The sequence below is a fragment of the Amphiprion ocellaris genome, chromosome 14 (assembly GCF_022539595.1).
Source record: "Amphiprion ocellaris isolate individual 3 ecotype Okinawa chromosome 14, ASM2253959v1, whole genome shotgun sequence".
Taxonomy (NCBI): Eukaryota; Metazoa; Chordata; class Actinopteri; family Pomacentridae; genus Amphiprion; species Amphiprion ocellaris.
The window spans coordinates 24578776-24603356 of NC_072779.1; the positions used below are offsets into that span (position 1 = coordinate 24578776).

The 24581-nt window shown below is 40.2% G+C and overlaps 1 protein-coding gene across 1 annotated transcript; it reads left to right on the plus strand.

Annotated features, from left to right (window-relative positions):
- Window positions 1-205: 205 nt before the first annotated feature.
- On the plus strand, window positions 206-24556 carry dhrs11a (dehydrogenase/reductase 11a). The gene is made up of 7 exons (XM_023276505.3): window positions 206-559; window positions 18464-18673; window positions 19634-19728; window positions 21063-21192; window positions 23262-23354; window positions 23451-23516; window positions 23613-24556. The coding sequence occupies exons 1-7, from the start codon at window positions 428-430 to the stop codon at window positions 23652-23654; spliced, it is 768 nt and encodes a 255-aa protein (XP_023132273.1). The 5' UTR covers window positions 206-427; the 3' UTR covers window positions 23655-24556.
- The last annotated feature ends 25 nt before the right edge of the window (window positions 24557-24581 follow it).

Below are 24581 nucleotides of genomic sequence, written 5' to 3' on the forward strand. Positions count from 1 at the left end.
CAAAGGAAGTAAGCCCGAGATAAAAACATTATTCAAATCCCTGATGCAAAAAATTTTGAAAACATCTAAGCAGCCAACAGTTTCAGTGTTATTCCTGGTCCTTTCCAGTAGGTGGCGCTTTGTAACCACAGATAGAGCCCTCCAGACCATGGGGCTCAAAAAGAAAGTGGGAGGTGATGTGAACCAAACATTTACACTCTCCAGGACTCTTCATATTTCGGCCAGAGGAGCGCATGGATCCGGGTTTACGCGCACTGGCTGCTGCTGTCCTGGATGCTGAACAGACTCATCCACAAGACTGGAGCTGCTGCATCCCACATTTTGAAATAGATCGTTCAGAAAAGCTGCGACTGAGAGAGAGCTTCAACTGAGCAGACAGAGGTTCAGCACGCGGGAGCGGTTGTTTCGTGTAAATAGTGCGGTGGAGATGGAGCGGTGGAAAGGCAGAGTGGCCCTGGTGACCGGAGCCTCGGTGGGAATTGGAGCGGCTGTAGCCCGGGCACTGGTCCAGCATGGCATGAGGGTTGTCGGCTGTGCCAGGAATGTCGACAAAATAGAGGTGGGCCATTTCATTAAAACCGCGTCAATTAGTGCTGTGAAATAAGTCGGTGAGAGGAGAAGCTAGCTGTGTTAGAGCGACAACAAACTAGCTAACTAACGTCCACCGCTAGCTAACATTAGCTTTACAGTTGGAGCTAGAAACCTTTAGCCTCAGTGTTACAGCGAGTCAGGGATCATCAATGAGGGAGAAACAGCCGTTGTGGCTTTGTTTGTTGGAATTAACAAGTCAGGTGTGATGTTACTGAGGTCATTATGCTCATTTAAGAAAATAAATGCCTCTTTGCTGCTCACGGCTTCATTACATTTTTGCTAATATTAATGTAAAACTAACAGTAGAGACAAGCGCTAAAGCCTAACTAGCTCGTGTAGCTATGGTATTACAGAGATATTCCTGTTGGACTTCCTCACAAAGTACTTGATGTCACACACCAGCATCCATTAAACCAGTCAATACTGATGCTCCTTTACCAGCATCCCTCTGCATATCTTACCACACCCCTGATCTATAATATTCTAAATTATTAATCCAGGTTGGACATTTCACTTTCTCTTGGTTGATCTTCTTCTTTGAGGTTAGAGGTCAGCTTACCTAATGGTATTTAAGTAAGGGAGGTACTTGCAACCTAACCATAGTGTGGGAAAGTAACCAGTGCGAATAAAGAGTGTAAAAGCATCTCTCCTGATCACAGGTTTCAGCCTCGACTGTATCTCCATCAGCAGGATTAACAACAACAAAAAAAGATCCCGATTTTTAAAAAGTGACCCAAATTTCTACCTTTATATAACCATGAATGTTTTTTCTAAAAGTCAATTTACAACAAGGTTTTCCTTGGAAAAAAGATTTAGATCTGGGCTTATGAAAAAGATATGTCTCAATTGAACAAGTTGTCCATTGATTTATTTTTCCATGAAGACTTTTTACAGAAATAGGCATTACTGATTTAGTTTCAGACAAATGCATTCAGATACAGATATAGCGTTTGACGGATCTTTGTTTTATCTTTATCACAGGGAGCTTAAATCACTTCCACTATGGCAGTAAAAGACTAGTCTTACTATTATTTAAATCCCGCTCTCATCATCAGCGTGAAAGTAATTAGTGCCAGTGGTGATTATGCTTGAACTGAATTTGTCATGCTGAACATGTGAACTTTTGACTTACCAGTAAACTAGAAAATTAAATAATTATTATAGTGAATATGTGAGGCAAAAATAATTTTAAGATCAGTTCAGCTTTCGTGACACGCATTCCGGCAGAGATAGTTGGAGGAATCAGCTGGAGGGCAGACACCTCTTCCAGGCATGTTTTACTGGCCCTGCCCCACTAACTCTAGCCTCACCATAAGCCAAACGCACTGCACCTTGCTTATCTTGTCAGCCAATAATTAAGCCTGAGTCTCTTCGTCCCACAGACTCCAGCACTGTGCAGCAGAACGCCTACGTATTTTAGACAGCTAATGTGTTGTTAACTCTGTTATGTTTGCATATTATAGGTGTTGTACTGTAGGATGTCACCTTAATATGCCAAGGTGTGTATTCTAAATATTTAATGTAGGTAGCCATTATTCATAAATTCTCGTGCTTTTATGTAAGTCTATGTTAGATCATGTAATCAAGATTAAGCAAAATGCCTTCTTTTTTTTTTTTTTTTTTTTTTACCAAGTTCACAGAGTGCTTGACAGAAGAGATACACATTGTTCATTTGACCATACTCTGTTAATAAAGCAGCTGCCTTCCACTTCAACCTACAATTCTCAACAACAGGTCATCCATGCAGTATCATGTGACATTACACATGATGACCTGCGATATCCCATTGTCAAGCAAGAGACACAAGCATGTGACCTGATGTTGTTGATTAGTTCTTCACCCAACATCATTTATCCTTTTTCACCCACTGGTCCAGCAGTGTGTCGCACAACACTGTGGCTGTTACACCATCTGTCACTATTTGCAATAATGTAGTTTGGCAAACCTTGGCAAGGCTGTTGTAACAACATCCGTTTCAGGAACATTGATGATAGTGGTGATGTAGAAGTAGGCCTTCATGATATGAGGAAAATCTACATACACTACCTGCCAAAAGTTTGGGGTCATCCAGACAATTTCATGTTTTCCATGAAAACTCACACTTTTATTCATGTGCTAACATAACTGCACAAGGGTTTTCTAATCATCAATTAGCCTTTCAACACGATTAGCTAACACAATGTAGCATTACAACACAAGACTGATGGTTTCTGGAAATGTTCCTCTGTACCCCTATGTAGATATTCCATTCAAAATCAGCAGTTTTTAACTAGAACAGTCATTTACCACATCAACAATGCCTAGACTCTATTTCTGATTCATTTAATGTTATCTTCATTGAAAAAAAATGCTTTTCTTTAAAAAATGAGGACATTTCTAAGTGACCCCACACTTTTGAACGATAGTGTAAATACCCAACCAGTTAAACAGAATATGAATTTAAAGATCCCCTCCACTGAAAATCAAGTTTGCTACTTGTTAACATGTCCATATGGGGTTTCTTATGTAACCTAAATTATCAATAATAACCATGGTTGAGCTTTCCATTGACAAACTGCAGTGTATTGATAACAGCCGTAAATACACGATTCAGACCTCCAGAGTCTCTCAGAGGGCGTGCAGTACTCCACTGAGGCTGCTCAGTTGTATGATTTCTGACGGATGAAATCTTTTTAAAAATTTGTGGTCCTCAGCGGTTGATTTGTAGTAGGATCGCAATCATGTGATTGTGAGCAGGTGGCTGGTGTAGCGTTCATTTGTTGTCATAGTTACAGTGACGCCATGCCGCTATCTCTCAATGATACGGAAATCTTTAATAAGTCCGTGGATCCAAACTAAAAGCCGCATCACTGCCAAAATGGAATCAGTTGGCCTTTGTGTCATTTCTGACCTTCCCTGAAATTTCATCCAAATCCATTTGTCCGTTTTTGAGTGATGTTGCTAACAGACAAACCAACGCCGATCATCACATAACTCCGCTGCAAAGTAACAAACGTGAGGAGCCAATCATGTCAACTTGTAGGATGGAGCTTTCTGCGTCATTATTGTTAAGAATAAGTTTCTGGTTCTAACATGTCTGGCTGAATTACTCCAATATTACAACTTGTCATTGTGTAGTGTTGAGTAGCTTTACAATGTTTGAGCAGAAGCATAGGTGAGCTGGAGTGCTCAACCAGCAATGAGTGGTGGTGTCATTTTAATACACAGAGATGAATTTTTAGGAATTTAATCAATGTCTAGAGAGGGACTCCATTTCTTTCCTTTTTCCTCACTCTTCTCTGTCCAGCCACTGTGACAGCACTCTGTAAAAGGAATGATTGCAAGCAGATTTTTTTATTATTTTTTTTTTTTTTGGTTATTTTAAGTTAGGTTAGTTAGTTTTATGACATGCAGGCATTTCCCCCACCTTGACCACACACACACCCATACCCTAGGCAACATGCAGTGAACAAGAATTGTGCAACAGATAGCCTCCCTCCATTCATACTCTGGTCACACACCTCCTCCTGTCAATAGTTAACTGCAGCAGCTGGTTTGAGCCCGTGTTTGTGACTTCTGCAAGACTAAAACAAGGTCACAACATTTTAAATCTATATGGTACTTTAGATATAGACATCAGTCAGTGCTGAGGAGCTGACTACATTTCAGGTTATTTATTATGGGTCACAATACACAGAGTCAAAACTTACTCAGATTCAACTAAGTGAGAAGTAATTGGTTGTGCAGAGTGAATAGTTTCTGTCTCTCATTCCATGTTGGATTTCATCATTTGTACAAGACCTTAGAGAGATGTCTGTGTGAGTTGAGGGACAAAGCCAGTATTGTACCCTCCCTGCTATGTAAACTGGGTTCTTGCTGTTGTTGTGCCAAACCTGGCATGCTGCTAGTTGGGAATGCAAGTGTCGATGCATCACCAGGCAATTGTTCTTGACTTCCCTTCTGTTTTTATATCATTTTACTGGGGGGGAAGCTCTTTTAGTCATTCTTTTCCACCAGCAATATTCTCCCACACAGTAGACCTGATTGAAACAATGAGGAAACGCATTGAAACATTATAGGCTTCTGTTTTCTGTGTAAACAAAACTCTGAGAAAGTGGAGTGGAGAGTTCTGGCAGCAGTATTGTTTTGTTGTCTGCGAGACTATAGAGTAGGCAGTAGGAGAGCGGTGAGCTGGAGGGAGACGTGTGGTCACCATGGGCTCTGTGCAGGAATGGAGACACCAGGGCCGCATCCAAGTAGCAGAAACACAGCTTCTCATTAACTCCAGTGAAGCCCTTTCAGACCAGTGGATGAAGGCTTTATTTCGCTGGAAGAAAAAAACCTGTGCACAGTGCGCACAACGTGTTCTTTGAAGTTGCAAAGTGTTTAAAAGTGGCCTTGGTGCAGTCCAAAAGTGTGCCAATGAGAGCCACAGTATGTATGCACATTTTCATTAAGTCGGGCACTGCAGCGTCTGAGTTCAGCGGTGAGGAGGGACATAATCAAACAAAAGGAGCAAAAAACAAATGTGTTCTGCCTTATCAGATGAGCTCATATGTGCAGCAGCAGAAGAAGAGGACAGCTATTCACTGATTGAAGAGGCCTTTTTTCTTAGAACTCTCACCCACATAGCACATATGTGTATGTTTTATCTGCTTGCCTTGCACATTGTGAAGCACTGATAGAAACACAGTTACGGGAGTATGAACTCTGTTGCTGATCATACATGAGATTTAACACTAATATTCAGTTGTTTTCTTTCACCCACATGTGGCAGTGAAACTTCATAATAATCCTGTAATCCATACCTTAAGTTTTCATATTGAAGCGATTTTTAATTTTTATTCACTAAATTTGATGCACAAATAAACTGAGCTGTAATTAAATATGGAAATAGATTTACAGGTTTATTCTTGGTTGCTATTAGGAGTGTCCTTTAAGGCTGTGTGTATACCTTTTTAATCTAAGCCAGTTACATTTTTAAGTTTTTGCATTATATACAGGTAGAGCTACAACGAATAATCAGTTGATTGATTAGTGTTCAACTGTTATGTGATTTATCTTCAACAAATAATAATCAATTGAGTAGTTTCTTTAAGAAAACAAAGTCAATGCTACTTATTTCCCGCTTCTTAAAACTGAACATTCACTCTTTTATGGCCATGTTTCCATATCGTGTTCTTAGGTGCGTTCAAAAGTTTTTGACTTTTTGGGAAAAACATATGTAGTGAATATTTAACGCTCATAACTTATCAACTGTTTCCACTTCCAGCTGACATAAAAGAATAACTACAGCTTTCCTGACTGAAAACGTCTCACCAATTTTCTCACATAGATGGACAAAATCTGTTTCTTCTTGTTTGTGTTTTTCAGTGGTTGGCAAGCAACAGTTTTTTTTTTCTCTGACTTAATGTAACGTGGCCTATATTGCCACTTTATGACAATACTATGCAGTTTATTTGCACCAAAGCAGCTCTTTGGAAACAAGCCAAATTCACATTATCTTTTTAAAAATTTGTTGTGACATTTTAAAAAAAATCTCTTCAGATTTGCTTGTCAGTTATATGAAAACATGGCTTATGGCAGTAAACTGAATATCTTTGGGATGTGGACAAAATAGGACATTTAAGGACATTAACTTGAGCATCATTTTATACACCCAAACAACTAATTGATTAATTGAGAAAACACTTGACAGGTTAATTAACAATGAAAGTAATGGTTAGTTGCAGCCCTATCAGCTGGTCTCTGATGGTTTACTGCAGAGGGGATTAGTGAGGGTGCTGCAGTTGCTCGGGGGGAGGAGAGGCAGGGGTGGGGACAGGGTGGGGTCTGAATGCGGTTTTTATATAACATATCTCTTCACAGTAGGATGCAGTGTTTTACACTGATGTGTATTTAAAATGTTCCCTTTTTGTTACGTAGGAGAATTCTTTGTTCTTGGAGCCAGGAGTCAGAAAGAGCGTCACCGTCTGGATGAGAAATACATCTATTTATATTAAGTCCATTTGTAACTGGCATGCCTGAGGTGCTTTTGAAGCTTTGAAAATAGAGGCATATGTCAAAATTCAAAGCTTTGGCTGTTGCAATTTTGGATCAGAGAATTTTAGAAAACATAATTTGTGTCTCAGCAGATTTGTGGACCGCCTGTGTTAGCAGGAGATTGGGAAGAGATTGCACATGAAGTAGGCCCAAAGAAGATAATCTGTGTGAAATTATTGAGCTCAGCAATAAAGATAAACAATGTTGGATCAAAATACTGAGAAAAAGAGGAGTGTAAGTGACAGGCAGATATGTGAAATTATGTTCTATTCTTGGAGTGTCATCACTGATATAAGTTTGACTACATTGGTTACATTCTATATGCTTCTGGTCCTGGCCTGTTTTAATAGTGTGTCAATGCAAACCAACACATTTTATTCCAGTTGACCATTATGCAGCTCTGTACAAAACAGTCGTTTCTACGTTTCTGCAGACTTTTTGTCCATTGCTTCTTTAACTAGCCTGAGCATCTTTTATTTGTTTGAGTAAATCATGAATTCAGTCCTAAAGCTCTTGGCAGGTGAGCCAGAAGGTTGATTTCAGACCTTGGCTGACCTGCTTCGACTTAATGCTGATTCTAAAAGAGGTAAAAGGTGCTCGGTCATGCTTCTAAAGCTGAGGTGGCACAGTAAAGGCCTGTCAGGGTCAGTCTGTCTTCACATCTGAAGCTTTCTCAGCCACCTCCTGTAGGCTTTGTCTGGACAGTCTGTCCTGTTGTTTCATAGTGAATGGATTTCACTCCAGAAAGGATTTGAAGTGGGTCAGGTCAGACAGCTTTACTCCCTTTGTCTCGTCCCCTCTGCCTCACTTTAGATTTCTATCTCTTTTATTCTTTGTCCTGATTCTTCTTTGTATGTTTTTTTTCTTGGTCTTCAAATCTTATCGTTTCAGGAATGCTGATGTGTGAATAATGAATAGTTAGATGGGTGCTCAAGCCTTTTTCCAAGTTCCCTGTAGCACTTGGCTATAAATAGTCCAATATTTTTTAACATTGTGTCACTTGTCATCAGCTGTATGAAAAATTTCTGCTCTGCTGTCTTCACCGCCACAGTATTTCCCATGTCAATTTTCTCCTGAGCTCATCGAGTTACTTCACAGCCTTTTCGGCTCGCAAGCTTTTGTCTTACTCATGCAGAAAGCTTTTCCACTGACTGCACGCTTTCCACTTGAGCTGTGAGCTGACAAAGGCATATACAGTGCATATGGAAAGTTTTCAGACTCTTCAGGATCTCCACATTTTGTTATATTCTAAGCTCCTCTTGAACCCTGTTGTTAAGGGACTAGTATTTCCAGGGCACCTCACCTCTAGTAATTTGTAATAAGTGTGGAGGTTATCTGTGATCTAAATCCCTGCAAATCTGCTCTGTCTGTAATTTGTAAAGTGAAAATTCTACCACAAATTATCTTCTATTTTCGCCAAACAAAGAGGTCCTGTGATAATAATAGTATGTGCAAGTTGGCGTTTTGGTCTTTCTTTTTTGTAAGGTGGTTTGTTTTCTCTTTACCTTTCTTTGATATTTTTAATAAAACGTTTACATGATGGAAACACATTCACAGAAAGCATAAACTCGAATATATCAGAAAATCTAAATCTCTGAAGGATAATAAGATGGATGACATTGCAGCATCCAGTCAAGGATATTTTGCTGTCTTTCAGCAGGCTCAACAGTTATTATGTGACAACCTGTTAATATATCGGGGGATAATGTCAGCAGGTTTGAGTAAATGCAGACTTTGCTTTTCCTGTGATGCAGGAAACACAGATATGGGATTTAGTACCTGGTTAGATCTTGGTCTTGCAATGTCTTGCAAGCTCGGCACACCTTTGTTTTAGAATTTTCTTCCATTCCTTAACCAGATTGTATGAAGAGCATCATTGCACAGCCATTTTTAGGTCCCTCTAGAGATGCTTTATTGTGTCCAGATCTTGATTCTGGCTCTGCCACTCCCAGGATTTTTAAAGTTTTCCCCCTAAATGTTCTTGGTGGTTTGTGTTGTGTTGTTGTTTTGAAATGTAAACCTTCCTTTCATCCTGACATCCGGAAAATTCTGGAGAGGGTTTTGTCTCAGTGGATGAGTAGAGCTTGCCTGACAGAACACCATTAACTCTCACATATCACGATCTATCAGTTTAGAGTCCATTATGCCACAAATGAGATTAGGATCTAGTTTACAATGGCAAATGAGCTTCTCTGCGAGAAGGAATGGCTGGATACTATTAAATGCCAAAGAGAAATCAATAGATAAGGGTCTGATATGAGTCATGAGGACAGCATCCTCCACACTTCCACCAGGCCTGTAAGGAAAATGTAAAGGATCAAGTTGTTACTTGACATGCATTAAGACCTCATTCTTGACATGATTCTCAAATGACTTCATAACTAAAGACTTGCAAAGCTACAGACCTGAAATCATTTAACACTTTAGGGGTGTTACATCCTCACAGAATGATGCTGCTGTCACCATGCTTGACTGTAGAGATTGTATTACTAAGGTGATGTTCAGCACATGGTTTTCTCCACACACCGTTAGTGCTGGTGTGTTGATGGTTGTCCTTTAGGAAGGTTCTTCCATATCAACAAAGGATCTCACTCACAGTGACCATTCTTGGTTACCTGTCTGACTAAGACCTGCATTCCCATAGTGCTCAGTCTTTTTTGGCAGCCAGATCTAAAAAAAATAAAAATAATAATGTTTTTGGTGGTTCAAATCTTCTTTTGTTTGAGAATTATGGAGGCTGACAACCTCTTTGGTGGTTTCAGTGCTGCAGAAATGTTCTTGTGTCATTCCCAAGATTTGTGCCTTCACACAATCCTGCCTCACAAATGTACAGACAAACTTATAAAAATAGATGTGTGCGTTTTATAATTATGTCCACTGAATGCCATGAAGCACAGATGGACTCTTGTCAAGTTGCAGAAGCATCTGAAGGACCATTGATAGAAGTAGGATGCTCCAGAGTTCAACTGACAATCTCAAAAGAAAAGGCCTGAATACTTATGTAAACTAAATATTTCAGTCTATTATTTTTAATAGATTAACAAAACGTTCTAAAAAAAATCTCTTTGCTTTGTCACTCTGGAGTTTGATGCATACATGATTGTGTAGCATAATAAGTGGAAAAGTTAAAAGTGTCTGAAAACTTTCTGTATTCAATGTACCGTACAAATAATCCTTCAAGTTTCAATTGATTCAGTCCCCAAGAGAAGCAATATTTGTACCAAAACAATGAAGAACAGCATTTCCTCATATATCAGTTCTGAAGCAGATAAGAAATCAGTCTGTTTCATCTTTGTAGTGGTCCCAAGTGTACAACCTCTACTGAACTCAGTCGAACTTGAAATTAGTTTTAAAACTGCTCTTACTTTTTCTGTATCGACAGGCTTTTGTGAAGTGCGTGCAAGGAATATGCGCATGAGAAGATTATGCATAGCACAGAAATAGCCAGTAAAATAGTACTTTTTTTTTTTTTTAAGGTTCTGTCAGACCTATATTGCCGCGGTGCTTTTTTACTGTATTACTGTAATACAACCAGTATTCCTGCTTAGGCCGCCAGACCCTGCGCTTGTGAGAGGGGCTTGTGGTCAAAAACACTCCCCGGTCTGGGCCTCAGTTGGACGACCCTACGTCCCCTGTGTGCCCTGTGTGGAACTTTTACATTGCAAACATTTTGTAACATGTTCTTAGTGTTCTTTAGGTTCAGGAACTTCTTTAGCATTTATTTATTGCATCATATTGATGTTGCAAAATGAGTGTGTTATGCATGTGTACATTGTGTACGGATACTGCCCGCTACCTAAATATGTCGGGGACGGCAGGAATTGACGGGACTGGAAGCACCCCTACAATTAAATAAAGTGTTCCTTGTATCATTTCAGACGGATAAGTGCGCGGCGGTCGATTTGTAGTAGGATTGCAATCATGTGATCGTCAGCAGGCAGCTGACGTAGTGTTCACTAGTTGTCATAGTTACACTGATGCCATGCCGCTATTATAAAATGATACAGAAATCTTTAACAAATCTATGGATCCAGACTATAAGTCGCATCACTGCCAAATTCTAATCAGTTGGTCCTTGTGAAATTTCTGACTTTCCCTGAAAATTCCATCCAGATCGGTTAGTCCGTTTGTGAGTAATATTGGAATACTAAAATAAAAGGAATACTGCTGTGAAAAAGCACTTTAATTGATTAAAGTGTTTGCATACCAAATGTGATTGCATTTTTGTTCATATAGCAGTACTTTTGAAATAAAAGTACAGAATACACTACTTTTTAATTAATTATCCACATAACAGTGCGATCAATCGCGATTAAAACAAAAACATTTATAAGTTGCATTTCTTCTCACAGTTGTGTATAAATTATTGAATGTTCTTATCTCGAGTGATTTTAATTGCTTGTTATTGTGGCTCACCTGTGTCTTGTCTAGTTAACAGTCTGATTGACCTAGACAGCTCAGTGAGCCCTATGAGCTGTTCTCCCTGCACCACCACTGTGCTGTCCTCTCTGCTTATCAGTTTTCAAGGTGTAAGCATTACTGGCATTGACATTCCCTCCGCGGGCCTCCTGCTATGATAGGTGGAGCGCTTCCTATCCTGTCCTGTCCTGTCCTGTCCTGTCCTGTCGAAGACTTGCTGTAGAAAGTGCGAGACTGTGTATGCATTTGCATGAGGAGATCTGATGTAAAAGGGAGGAAAATGTCGTGAATGTGTTAGTGCGGTTGCAGCGGCAGGTCGGCACTTGTAAACTGAATGTATATTTGTAGCAGAGAGAGAATAATGAGAAAGAACGCACTGAGGTGAAAAGGAGTTTTATGTATCTGTAACAAAAACACTGAAGTTCGGGGGGGTTGGCAAGATGCAAATTGGATTGTTTTTGCTTCAGAAACCAATTTGGTACGGGGTATTTGTCTATATTGGAAACATTTTATGGCTCCTCAGAGCTCACACATTCAACAGACAGATCAGGCTGGCCCACTTTGAACGGTTTTAATTTTGGACTGCGTCGGAACAACACTGTCTCCATGAGACTCTTGTCCTCTTGTGTTTGTTGTCTTCTCTGGACTTTTGTTGTCTTCTCTGGGCTCAAGCCCTCGTAAATCTAGCGTACATAATGATGTGGCTCATGGCTGATATCGGGGCAGTGTTGAGAGCCGAGTTGTCATAACGATTGCTTCAATCAGGTGGGCAAACAGCCCATCACGAGATGCAGGAGGAAGGTGGTGCATGCTGGTTCACTAGAAAGAGCCCCTCAGCGTGTTTCAACTACAAACAAGGGAACTGGAGAGCATGTTTTTAATCATATGATGCCCGTGTGAATACATGAATAAAGGCTGCGGTTTGTAGTTGTCCAGTATTGAAGCAATGCTGACAGAAGTTCCACCTTTGCACTGTTTTCTCTTGTTTGGAATAAAGTTCATCATTTGCGTTGAAATGGGGTTTTTATCACTTTGTTTGGGAAAGTAAAATCCAACCACACAGGTTACACCAGTCTGTTACACAACACCTGGCTGCCTGCTCTGTTTTGAGCATGCCAGGGTCATAAAAGCCTTTTCATTTGAGCCAGATTCACATACCAAACATTAGTTGTCATTTAATGCAATGTTTTCTTTCATTTACTCTTCACCCAGCACTGTAGTATGTTTGAATTGAAAGTTATCTCTGCTCACTGTGATATTTCAAAACTACATGGCTCCTTAAATTGCCCCATGGCCAGTCATTACTGGGAACTCCCCAGTCTTTTAGTGAATGTAGTTACTAACAAAGGGTGTAATTATTTCTCTTATCTCCTTGTCTTGATTAGACTGTTCTAAAGGAAGCACTAGAAAACCAGCCGGTTCAACCTTTAGACCTTTTAGTGGCATGTTTTACTGTGAACAAGAGATAATCACCCAACCATCCCTTCTACTCTGCTGCAATCCTATTATACAGCCAGGTGTCACCTTTGACACCTTTGAACGACTGCAGCCGCCTAAACTTGAGACTATTTTTACGTCATTAAATGGCAGTAGAGCTGGATAATGAGTGATAGGGCTTAGCGGAATTAGCTGTCTCAACTGGATGTGTGTATGAAGGATGAACTTCACACATTTTTTAAGGTGTGGCTACAAGTGAGATTTTACGACGTATCCAAACACTGTTTTGGCTCTCTGCTTTGTGGGTAAAGTGAGAAGAAATTTTTAGTGATGGGGTGTTTTTTTTGCCTTGAAGCTGTGCTCGTACAGTTTTGCTACTGTTCTGCTGCCTTCGTATAAACTAAAGCATACTGAAACCTGAATATGCTTTGATCAGCTTTTATTGAGTCTGCTTCAGGATGTGTTTTCTGTTTCTCTCGCTCTCCTTCTGTTTTACTCTTGGCTGCCAGCCCTCCCTCCCTCCCTTCATCTCGTCCTCCCTCCTTCTGCACACTTTTTGTGATCACTGGACAGCAGTCTCAGTAATGAGGATGAAAATGCATTATGACAGGCAAGATTGTTTTGTGTGTCACAGGTACTTGGGACAGGAAGGATGAAGAGGGGGAGGCTTTACTGGCTAAACTATGGTTGCATTACATCTTTTGATCTTTTTAGCCACCTACCAGTCTCAGTTCTTAGAATAAGAGGAGGCACCGCACCCTATAACACAATCCCCCTTTTGTATGGGAGAACTCCTGAGTCAATGTGACACAAATCTAATTTCTCAGCTCTCTCTGCTCATGGCCGCTGCCTTGTGCTATTGATCGGGCTCACCACTTAAAGCTTGTCTGCCTTCAGCGCTTCGGCATCTTTATTTTTATCTCTTTTCCCTTCTCTAGTGAGTTGTTTTGCTGGTCCATTTACAACAGATCCACGTGAGTGGGTGAATGATTGATAAACATGGCGCGGGACAGTAATGTCCCTTGCATTGTAAGCGTTATATAACAGCCCCCTGCAAGGGTTACAGGCCATCAATGTGACTGTGGGCATGAAGACATGTATCTGGGAGTGCTGCAAAGGTCTTTGTACACCCATTACTGTAACCTGTAAAGACTTTATGATCTGTTTTAACATTATTTGTCTTTTGAATTCCAAGAATTTTTATCTTTAAACATTGCTCTTATCTAGACTGTCGAGGTAAATGCAAACATTCATTTATTTGAGCTTGTATGTGCAATCTTCCATCCCCACCCAGGAACAAAACAATATGAAAGTGGCTGATAATACAGGTGATATAAAAATAACTTTGTTCTTGGGCCGAACAATTTGGGACAGACAGATATTGCGATTTGATTCAGGATGTAATTAAGTCAAGCTTTAGTTTAGCTGTGTAAGATATTTAAAACATTCGACTGAGCAGAACCACATGATATACCATCAAAAATACAACTGTCACACATGGAGGGCAGCAAACGTTTGTAAAACTATTGACATAACAGTTGAAACCTGGGTGTCTAAATTGCAGTCTTTATGACTTGCTAATTGCAGCACTGTAAATCATGATTTTGATTTAAAATCAATTAATTGCTCATCCCTAGTTTGTTCATGTAAAACATTTTTTAAAATGTCAATATTGTCCAAAGACAAAGCAAACAAGATGCAGAAATCCAGCTAGGACTCCATGCAGCTCAGAGCTTGAATGCTGCATTTAAAGACAATAGGGATTTATTGGATCCATTGGCTTTATATTAGGGGTGGGCTGATGCTCTGATGCTGATTATTAGTAATCAAAGAGACTGAGCCAGTTAGCTAGTGTTAGCCACAGGCCTGAAAGCAAGCCTGTTAGCTATAGCCTTATAGGTAAGTGAACTACTTATCAGTAAGAACGATAAGTTGTTGACTCTCACTGCATGGGTTTGATGTGGCCATGTCTCTGGTCACCACTAGGACACCCTGCCATCAAACCAGCATATTCATTCTCTAATTCAGCTTTCTAAAACTGAAGATTTGTCTTTCCCATTCTGTGACAGTAAATATGTTTGGTTTAAGGACAAAGCAAGACATGTGATGACGTCATCTCGGGGTTTAAGAAGCTCTGGTCAACATTTTCCAGCATTTTCTGAAATTTTCTGGACCATAAAACTGAGTGATTAATCGAGAACATCCATCCATTATCTGTACACCGCTTAATACTCATTAGAGTCTATCCCAGCTGACTTAGGGTGAAGGCAGGGGACACCCTGGACAGGTCACCAGTCTATCACAGGGCTACATGTACAGACCAACAATCACACTCGCATTCACATCTACGGACAGGTTAGAGTTACCAATTAACCTCAGCATGTTTTTGGACTGTGGGAGGAAGCACAGGGAGAACATGCAAACTCCATGCAGAAAGATCCCAGGAATGCCTGCACGTGAACCAGGGATCTTCTAGCTGCAAGGTGAAAAGTGCTAGTCACAGAGCCACTGTGCAGCCCTAATCAAGAATATGTTCATATTCAAAAAATGTAGCGACTGTGGAAAATAATCTGTAGTTGCCGCCCTATACAACATCACTTCTGTCTGTCTGAGATATGTTTTGTGGATGTTTTTAAATTAATTCCGATGCCAAATGTCCACTTTTATTTTGGATTGTGATGAATGAATCATGCATTTGCCAACTCAGCTGCTGTCATATTTCCAGGCCAGGTTGCTTATCTGTGGGCCAGCGTGCTGTAGAGCTGTGGCTGTAGGTGTGGCCTGTATGAGGGCTGGTACTGACCACAGCAGTGTGGCCAATGCCAGAACACACCCACATACACAAACACACAGAGATTCACAGCCTGAGACTTCCTGTAGTTGGACCGAGATCACAGCCGGTTTGCTCTGCTGCTCCCACTTCAGCCTCGGTAATGCGACTAATTCCTCCTCTCGAACAAAAGACTGGCCCGGCTTCCCCTTTACATTAACCTCCTTTCTGAATAAAGAAGAGGCTCTCCACCATGCTGTCAGCCTGAGAGCCGGTCCCTACAGGGATTCAGGCTAGTGGGAAGTAAATAGTGTTGGTCGAAAGGCTGTTCAAATACCGGAGAGGCACTATTGCAGCTGGACAGACCAGTGACCACAGCTTCACGTCTTAGCTAATGGACAGAAGCTAGTGGCTCACCTGTCTACAACACAAGCAAAGAGTTTGGTGTCGTCTTTGCAGAGGAGACAAGTGTTTTCAGTGTTTTAGCATTTTCACAGCTTTGTTCGGGTAATGCCTCCTCTCTCTGGATAATCCCAGTTAAACAGCTTAGAGGAAGAGCAGTAAAATCTGCTCACTCCAAGTGTGAGATAGGGTGCAGTCACTCTATTGTGTGTTTTGTTGGGGAAAAAAAACCCAAAATGATCCTTCAATCCTATTTCATCCTGATTATAAAAAGAAGGCTTCACAAGTATACTGAGTTTCCTTTGGGAGCGGCTGCAGTAGATGTCATGTTTGTGCTGTAGTTCTTGTGTCCACGTGTCAAACATTTAACAGAAAACCTGACAACATTGTCACATTTACCCACCCTGTTACACAAGCTGCTGCTTTTATTATTTATGATCTTCCTGCTGGCTGTTATAAATGTTCAGGTATCCGTGAAACATCCGACCATACTTCCTCTTCTTTGTCATTAATTGATTGTATCACAAAAAGTGCTGTTAACATTGTGAACCATAAATACAGGCCTCCTATCTTTACAGCATGATTCACTCCGCCTGTAAAGCAAGGGTCAAAATGAGATGAACTAAACAGAGGTGTAATTATGTCTTTATTGGCTGATACTGTGTTTTGGACAAATGATGACTAAGGGTGAATTGCAATTCTTTCAAAATTCTATTTCTCTCAGGTTGTGATTTCCTTCATTACTCACTGTGCTTTTTGGGAAGAAGAGTATAGTTGTGATTTTAAAATATTCATGGCCACGCCCTCAACATGTTGCTGCGATCTGTTGTTGCTGCTCTCGTGTAGAAATTGGTCTGTCTGTGCTTTGGTTTCTTCATGCATGGTTGGACAACAGTACAAACAGATTGATCTGGAAATAAACCTTTTGTTTCCTTAATGTGCGATTAAGACCAAAAACTAATATTTGTTATTTATATTTTAGATAATGATTGAAAGGTGGTTGCTCAACTGGCTCAACTAATTAACTCAACAAAACTCAGCTCTTATTTACAACTAGTGATTGTGATAATTAGTTTAAAAAAGAAAAAGAAAAAACATGTCTACCTGTCTGTGTTAAGGAGGAAAATAAGCTACCAAGCAGATTACAAACTAGAAAATCAGTTAGTAGTCACAAATAACTAAATAGCTACCACTTATAATTATTGCTAATGATAATTAGATAAATACTTAGCTTATAGTAATAAATAAACCCTTACATCAGATAAAAGTAATAAAAAAATGCATATTGTCAGATAAAAGTAATTCAGAAAAAGTAAAATTAGCTGTTAGTAATGAAGAAAGAGCTAAAAGCAATTAATAAAAAAGTGAAAAAAGTAGCGGACATGAAAAATAAATAGCTAAAAGTAATTAATAAACAGTTAAATTAGGTTAAAGTCATGAAATAATAAATAGATAAAAGAAATAGTTTTCTTAAAGTTTTAAACAGTTAAATGAGGTTACGCTACTGAAACATATATCGCTAGGTAATTTAAAGTAATGAGTAAAGAGTAGGAATATTTCAAAGTAAAGACAAATAAATAGATGGCTAGTAGTAGTAAATAAAGATTTAAATGAAGTTAAAGCAGTCAAAAATAAATATCTAGCTAAAAGTATTAAATGAACTGCATTATTTAGCTAAATGTAATTAAAGAACAGTTAAATTCACTTGAAGTAATAATGGAACAAACACAATAATTAAACAGTTAAATGATTAACATAGTTTAAGTGACATGTAAGCAGCTGAAATGGCTAAAAATATTAAATAATTCAAAACTGGAGAAATTGGCAAGAGTAATGAACGAGCAGTTAAGACTGGTATGTAAAAATAATAAATACATATTTAAAATAGGTAGTTATAAGTAACAGATAAATGACTAAATACCTAATAAAAAAGAAGAAGAAGAATTGCTAAAACTAATGAATAAAATGTTGGACCTAAATTGTGCAATGTCTGCCACTTCAAATTTAGGCGTATATCACGACTTTGGGCGTCCATCAGAAACAAGAAAGCTGGGAACTGGTGGTTTAGATCACTGAAAAAAATCAGCCAGGCTCCATGTCCCTCTGCTGGAAACATTCAATAGTCAATTTTTGCTTTCATGCGTCTACGTGGTCAATTTGCTAAACATTTAATCCTTTTGGCAGCACAGACGCTCACACTGACACTGTTACAGCGCTGTGCATCATCTCTATGCTCCACCAGCCCCGCTCTCATCACCCATGCTGCCTCCTCTCTGACGGCACCCAGAGCGAGACATCAGGTGACTGGTGCAGCTGTGCCTGGCAGGGGGATCTGTGTCAGTTTGTATCAGACCCCACAGTGGTGGAAGCCAGCTGACCTGGTTGGAGTGCAGCCGGCTCGACCTGCAGCTCAGCTGTATCCATCAGAGGCATCACATCCCTGCGGAGCTTCACATATAGGCTCAGGACGTTTGAAAGAATGTAAAATTCCATTTAATTATTATTATTTTTTTGTTATCAGGGAAAATAATGTCAGAGTCACTGGAGTGGTTTTGGCCACACTGGTGCTGGCAGGTTGCACTTGGCCATCTACTGATGTGGGGTTGATTTTATGGCTGCAGGTTCTCACTGCCTGAGTGGGTAGGGTGTTTTTCATTTGACTCCATCTTAATTATGGTAATGAAAGTTAATCATTTCTAGCTCTTATCCAAAACCGTCTCAGTCCTAAAGATCAACGCATGGGCATTTATGGTGTTTAAATGTCTGTTTATGTCCTCTGTCAGTTTTGCATCATTTAAATTGGACGTAATTTGTGTTTTTCAGAAACTGGCAGCAGAATGTCAGAGTGCAGGCTACAGTGGTACCCTTATCCCATATAAGTGTGACCTGTCCAACGAGGAGGAGATCTTGTCCATGTTCTCAGCCATCAAGACGCTGCACAAGGGCGTGGACGTCTGCATCAACAATGCTGGCCTGGCCCACAATGAACCTCTGCTCAGCGGAAAGACAGAAGGCTGGAGGAACATGATCGATGTGAGTGGATCACAGATGCACAGATATAAATGCTAAAGCTGACACAATCTGGAGAGATGCTTGGTGTTTATTTATAAAAGGGAATGCTAGTGATACCTCCCTTATGTTGTATTGATTTTATGATTACTCTGCTCAAACAGAACAGCAGAAGGGAGGAACTGAGATGGTTGCCTAGTGTGAGTGGTAGTCTTGTGTTTGTAGAGCTTTTGTTATTCAAGGAATCAGAGTTAAAGCAGAAACATGGCTCTGCACACACACACACCTACACACACACACACACCTACACACACACACACACACACACACACACACACACACACACACACACACACACACACACACACCCACACACACACTGCTTCCCTCCCCTCACAGAGGCTGCTTCATTGGCTCTGAGGAGAAGCTCTGGCACAGCCAAGGCCTGCTAATGAAAGCCAGCACTATTTCTCTTGTTGGGACTTTACATTCTGATTCATTGAGCTCTTGACCACTGAAGACCCCCTGCTCCAAAGTCTCTGTCTCCAGGGTCCAGCATTTGTAACGCTCGCCCATCTGTTGTCATGGCAGCCCACATGAATGTGTACAGCAGAGTATTTTTAGCCAGTGTTTAATCTGTACGCTGACCTTGTTTGGTCACCTCCCCCTATCTTGCTACCATGCTGGCGTTAACCTGCTGTCTATCAATGTCACTACAGGAGCAGCTTAGAGGCCGCAAGCTGGACAGGAGCAGCAGGTTCAGATGGTTTAACACATTGACCTGGTGAACATCAGTCAGCTGAAATGACACTATTTCATCATAGGCGTTCCTAAACGTGACTTAGCATTAAAACACAAGCTGGTTCTACACAAATATATAAACTCACCCATTAGTTTTTTTCCACAACTTGACTTTGGCTGCTTTTTTCAAACTTATAACTGATAAATAGTTATAGAAGGTTGCTGTCTTTGCCTCCTCTCCAGGTGAATGTCTTAGCCTTGTCTATCTGCACCCGTGAGGCTTACAAATCCATGAAGGAGAGGAATGTGGACGATGGCCACATCATCAATATTAACAGGTACGTTATAAAGGCAACTTACAGCATCTAGGTATCGTTAGTACTTAGATTCACAAATCTAAGTATCATCTTTGTTCAAGGTGACTTTAATCCTGCAGGCTTTACATAAAGCCATTTGTGAACCCCACCTAGCTCCTGCTGGATGTGGAACAATGCAAAGAACAGATGATAAACTAAAAACAGTTTTATGTGTAGACTTATTTCTGTGCTTTTTATTAATCAGTGTATAGCTTATTAAATACATAATGCTGAATATTGGGCCACTATATCATCTGAAGTGAGAACTTAAAATATAATAGACAATTTAAATGTGAAAAGTATATTATTATTTGCTTAAAAGTCAGAGATCACTCTGCACACAAGAGAGCAGCGGGGGTGTCTAGAGTCTGGGAGGAAAGTGGAGTACCCAGTGAAAACCCATGCATGTACAGGGAGAACATGCAAACTCCATGCAGAAAGATCCCAGTCCGGGACGTGAACCAGGGATCTTCTAGCTGTGAGGCGACACTGCTAACCACCAAGTAGCCCTGTTATGGATACAGTTTAATTTATTCTTTGCCTCTCAGATGCACTGTATTCAGGAGAAGAACCTTATGTTAAGTCTTGTTAAAAGGCAGAGATTTGAGTATTAACAGGAATGTAGCACAACATGAAAGTAAAAGCAGTGCTACTTTTATTTAAATGTGAAAGTTGTCCCTAAAATCATAACCATCATCATTATCATTTTGGCCATGTTTTTACATTTTCTGAATATGTTTCTAAAGCCTAGGAAAGAAGGACAAAGGTAGCATATGATAGATAAACATTGTCAACATGGATTGTTGACGTTTGATTATGCCCTGGATCAAATGTATGCCTACAAATGTACTAATTGTCTTGTCTTGATTTGCGTGTTATATCTTGGCTTTAGAAGACTGTGTGTACATTTAGCTCCTGTCTGGAAGATGCTATGGTTAGATGATGGTGGTTAACATGCTTGAGTGTTTGTTTTTTTTGTCTGAAAAAAAAAATTTCCATGAGTGATGGAGTTAAAGTAAATGAGCAGACATTAATGTAATATATTCATTCATTCATTTGATATAAATGTCAGCTATTACTTGTGTTAGCCTGTTTAAGCCCAAGTATGATATTAAACAATACAAATAAACTTGTTTTATCAGAAATATGCTTAAATAATAAGCAGATTGAGGCGTTCAAAACAACAAAGAGGTAAATTCGAGAAGGTAAGAATTAGTCATTTATCGAACTAATTTGGACTTGGATCAAGGTTGAACTTAAAAAAAAAAAAAGCCAGCTCACTTATCTCAAACATGTTTCTCTCCTGTGTGTTACAGTATGGGAGGACACCGAATGGTGCCAAGTGCTGATGAGCATTTCTACTGTGCCACTAAATACGCTGTGACTGCTCTGACTGAAGGGATACGACAGGAGCTTCGAGAAGCAAACACCCACATCAGAGCCACAGTGAGTGAGCTGTCACCATCATAGTGGGAACGTCCTTCTTTGGTTTGTGCTGTTGGTCGCAAATGAGATCACATGAAGTCCATCAGTGAACGGAACATTTCCTGAAATAAAACAGCCAGAGTCAATTAAAAGCCAGGTTTTGATAATGGCCAGGGGTATAGTTGACACAAACAAACAGTCTGGGGACAAAACAATAGGCAGTATCGGGGGGCAAAAAAATGGGGACACTTTCCAGCAGCCTTCAGTCTGTACAGAAAGTTACAGAAACATGCTTCCCCCTCCATCCCTACCCTCTGAATCTTGTTTTCCAGTTTGTACATCCTTAATTCTTTTCCTTGACTTCTCTCCTCATGTCCTTGTCCCTGGAGATGTTGGCAAAGGAGGCAAGGCAACAGCCATTTAACAGATTAATACATCCACACCTTGGCACTGATATATTAGAGCAACGTCAAATAAACATAACGTGTAGCTCAGCTGTAACACCTGAACATTGTTTTGTATAGCCAACAACTGTATTTTACAATCTCTATCAGATGAGCAGAACAATATTCACGATAAAATCTAATTTATATTTACTTAAAATTCAACTCACAATGAAGCACAATGTGACAAGATTTAATGAATGCCATGTATTTTTATTTTTATTTAACGTGTGTGGTGAAGTATAAAAGAGCCATGGCACACAAAAAGAGTTCTATGCAAACAAGAAAAGCACTCAGAGAGCGCAGTACTACACCAAGGCTGCTCAGTTGTATAATTTCCAACGGATGAAATCTTTAATAAAAAATGACCTTGCACTGAGTGCAGATGTTTATTATGCACATGCACGTTATGTACGGATACCAAATCACGTGACCTAAATATGTAGCAGGCAGCAGGAATTGATAGGACTCAGAAACACCCCCACAATTTAATAAATTGTTCCTTGTATGATTTTGGACGGATAAGTCCCGATAAGTCCGCAGCGGTGGATTTGTAGTAGGATCGCAATCATGTGATCGTCAGCAGGCAGCTGATGTAGTGTTCAGTTGTTGTCATAGTTACAGTGATGCCGTGCCACTGTCTCGCAGTGTTACAGTAATGTTCTACAAATCCGTGGATCCAGAGTATAAGCCGCATCACTGCCAAGATCTAATCAATTGGTCCTGTGTCCTGAAAATTTCATCCAAATCCATTAGTCCAATTTTGAGTAATATTGCGAACAGACAGACAAAAAGATGGACAAACTTACATCGATCGTCACATAATTCCACCACATTCCTTGGTGGTGTAATAAAGAGTGACATATATAATGATTGACTGATATATACTATGTACACAATGTTGTCGGTCATGCTCCTTGCATACTTTGTATATTCCAGCTAAGAGCCAGGCTTCTTTCATGAGGCGGATGCAAAAAGAATACAATGAGGTTCCACAAGTGCATCCTCACTCAGAGCTTTCTCAATCCTCTCTCCTCCTTTTGTCCACTGTAATGTTGGGACTTTCATTCTGAAACAGTTGCATCCCATAGACTGTAGCATCCTGAAGGGGCGCGTTGGGGAAGGTCAGCAAAGCTTTTGGATGTTAGCTGAAATGTTCAGCATGTTCTGTCATACTGAGTTGTTCTATCTTGCTGTGTTTTATTCATGTTGTTGTTAGATTAGCAAAGCTGTGACACCATGACTGCAGTGGGTTGATCAGGATCCTCGTGGTAGCAGACACAGGTGTACATAAAGTTAAAGACTTGTGCTGAGAAACCTGAATTTATCCACTGGTCTCTCAAAAGTCATGAATAGTGTGTTGGAGTAATTTTAATGAAGCAACCAGGAGCAGATTAAAACAGGCCTCATTAGTAAACTGTGATGAATTTTACTCACTATAAAAAAGGATTCATTATAATGTTCCGTCCAAAAACGGCCTGTCACCCTCTGCAGTTAATCTAAATATATGCCCCGGTCAGTATTTGAGGAAATATGTTTGCAGCCCATACAGGAAAAAGCCCAGAGGAAAGTGTTTTATATATGCACATCTCATTGTGTGTAAACACTAGTAGCAGTAAATTTCTCGTGCATTGTCCTACCCTGCAGTGTATATCTCCTGGAATCGTGGAGACTGAGTTCGCCTTCCGGCACCACAACAGTGATCCAGAGAAAGCAGCTGCAGTGTACGAGAGCATCAAAGTAAGACTATGCATTTGATTGAGTCTGTAAATGTGTTTCACACTGAAAATACTCATGTGCTCCTGCATCAGTTAAACCTCTTTCTCCATCTTTCAGTGTTTGAAAGCAGAAGACATAGCCAGTGCAGTCACATTTGTCCTCAGTGCCCCTCCTCACGTCCAGGTATGTCTCTCTTTCTGTCTCTCTGTTGTGTTAAAGTGCATCAACAATTTAATAGTGGTTGATTTCTGTATTGATCTGCCTTTTTCTTGTCGTCAGATTGGAGATGTGCAGATGAGGCCAGTAGAGCAGGTGTCATAGCAGTGAAAGGTGAAGCTTGCAGGAGGAGCAGACAGACAGCAGCCATGGTGACTCCTTGGCGACCTCTGCTGGGCAAAGGGGGTGGGGGGTAAAACAAATCAACTACAGCTGTGTTGGGTCTGCTGGACGTAGCCAAGGAGGGCTGGAGCCTTAAGGAGGCTGTGTGAGGAAATGAAGGGCGTGGACTTTGTAAACCACTACAAACATACTACTGAACGCAGCGAGCTGGCATTTTGTGAATCTTTGGGCTCGGTTCTGTGCTGAGCCGACTCCAAACTACAGTAGGATCAAATAAAGAGAGAGCTGCTGCTGTGCTGTGGTCATCTGCACAGCCGTCACTTCAGAGGGAAGAGTATGCCATTGATTGCACATGTTTTTTTTTTTCTGTTTTGTTTTTGTAGTTCATATGACATATCTTTTTGAAATTAAATTGAAAGAGTAATTGCCGTTTATAAGAATGACAACTTTTTTTGTTTTAATTTTTTAAATAAAGATTTTAGCTTTTGATTATAGATAGATGCGGTCTCATATTAACTAACTCTAAACAATACCAACCGTAAGTAACCATTAGCAGTCTGTCCATCCTGCCACCTTTACTCACTATGATTTCACAAGCATATTCAGCTAGCCTTGTTTGGATCTATAAACCCCATATGAGGGGTCAGGGAAAGTACAGACATCCCTTGTCTGTGAAGCACATGGGTTTCCACAACCCACCTTCTTGCCTGTGTAATTTCCGTTGTTCTGCACTTTGGATTCATTCGTGAGGAGTTACAAGAAGGAAACGCTGGCAACTTATGTAGGGGATCAAACTAACTCGACATGCACATGTATACCCTAAAGACATGTACCCTTCTGTTGGAAATTTCATATTAAATGAGTAAATAAAAACTTGCCCAGAAGTAAGTTGTGTTTGTGTTATGTGTA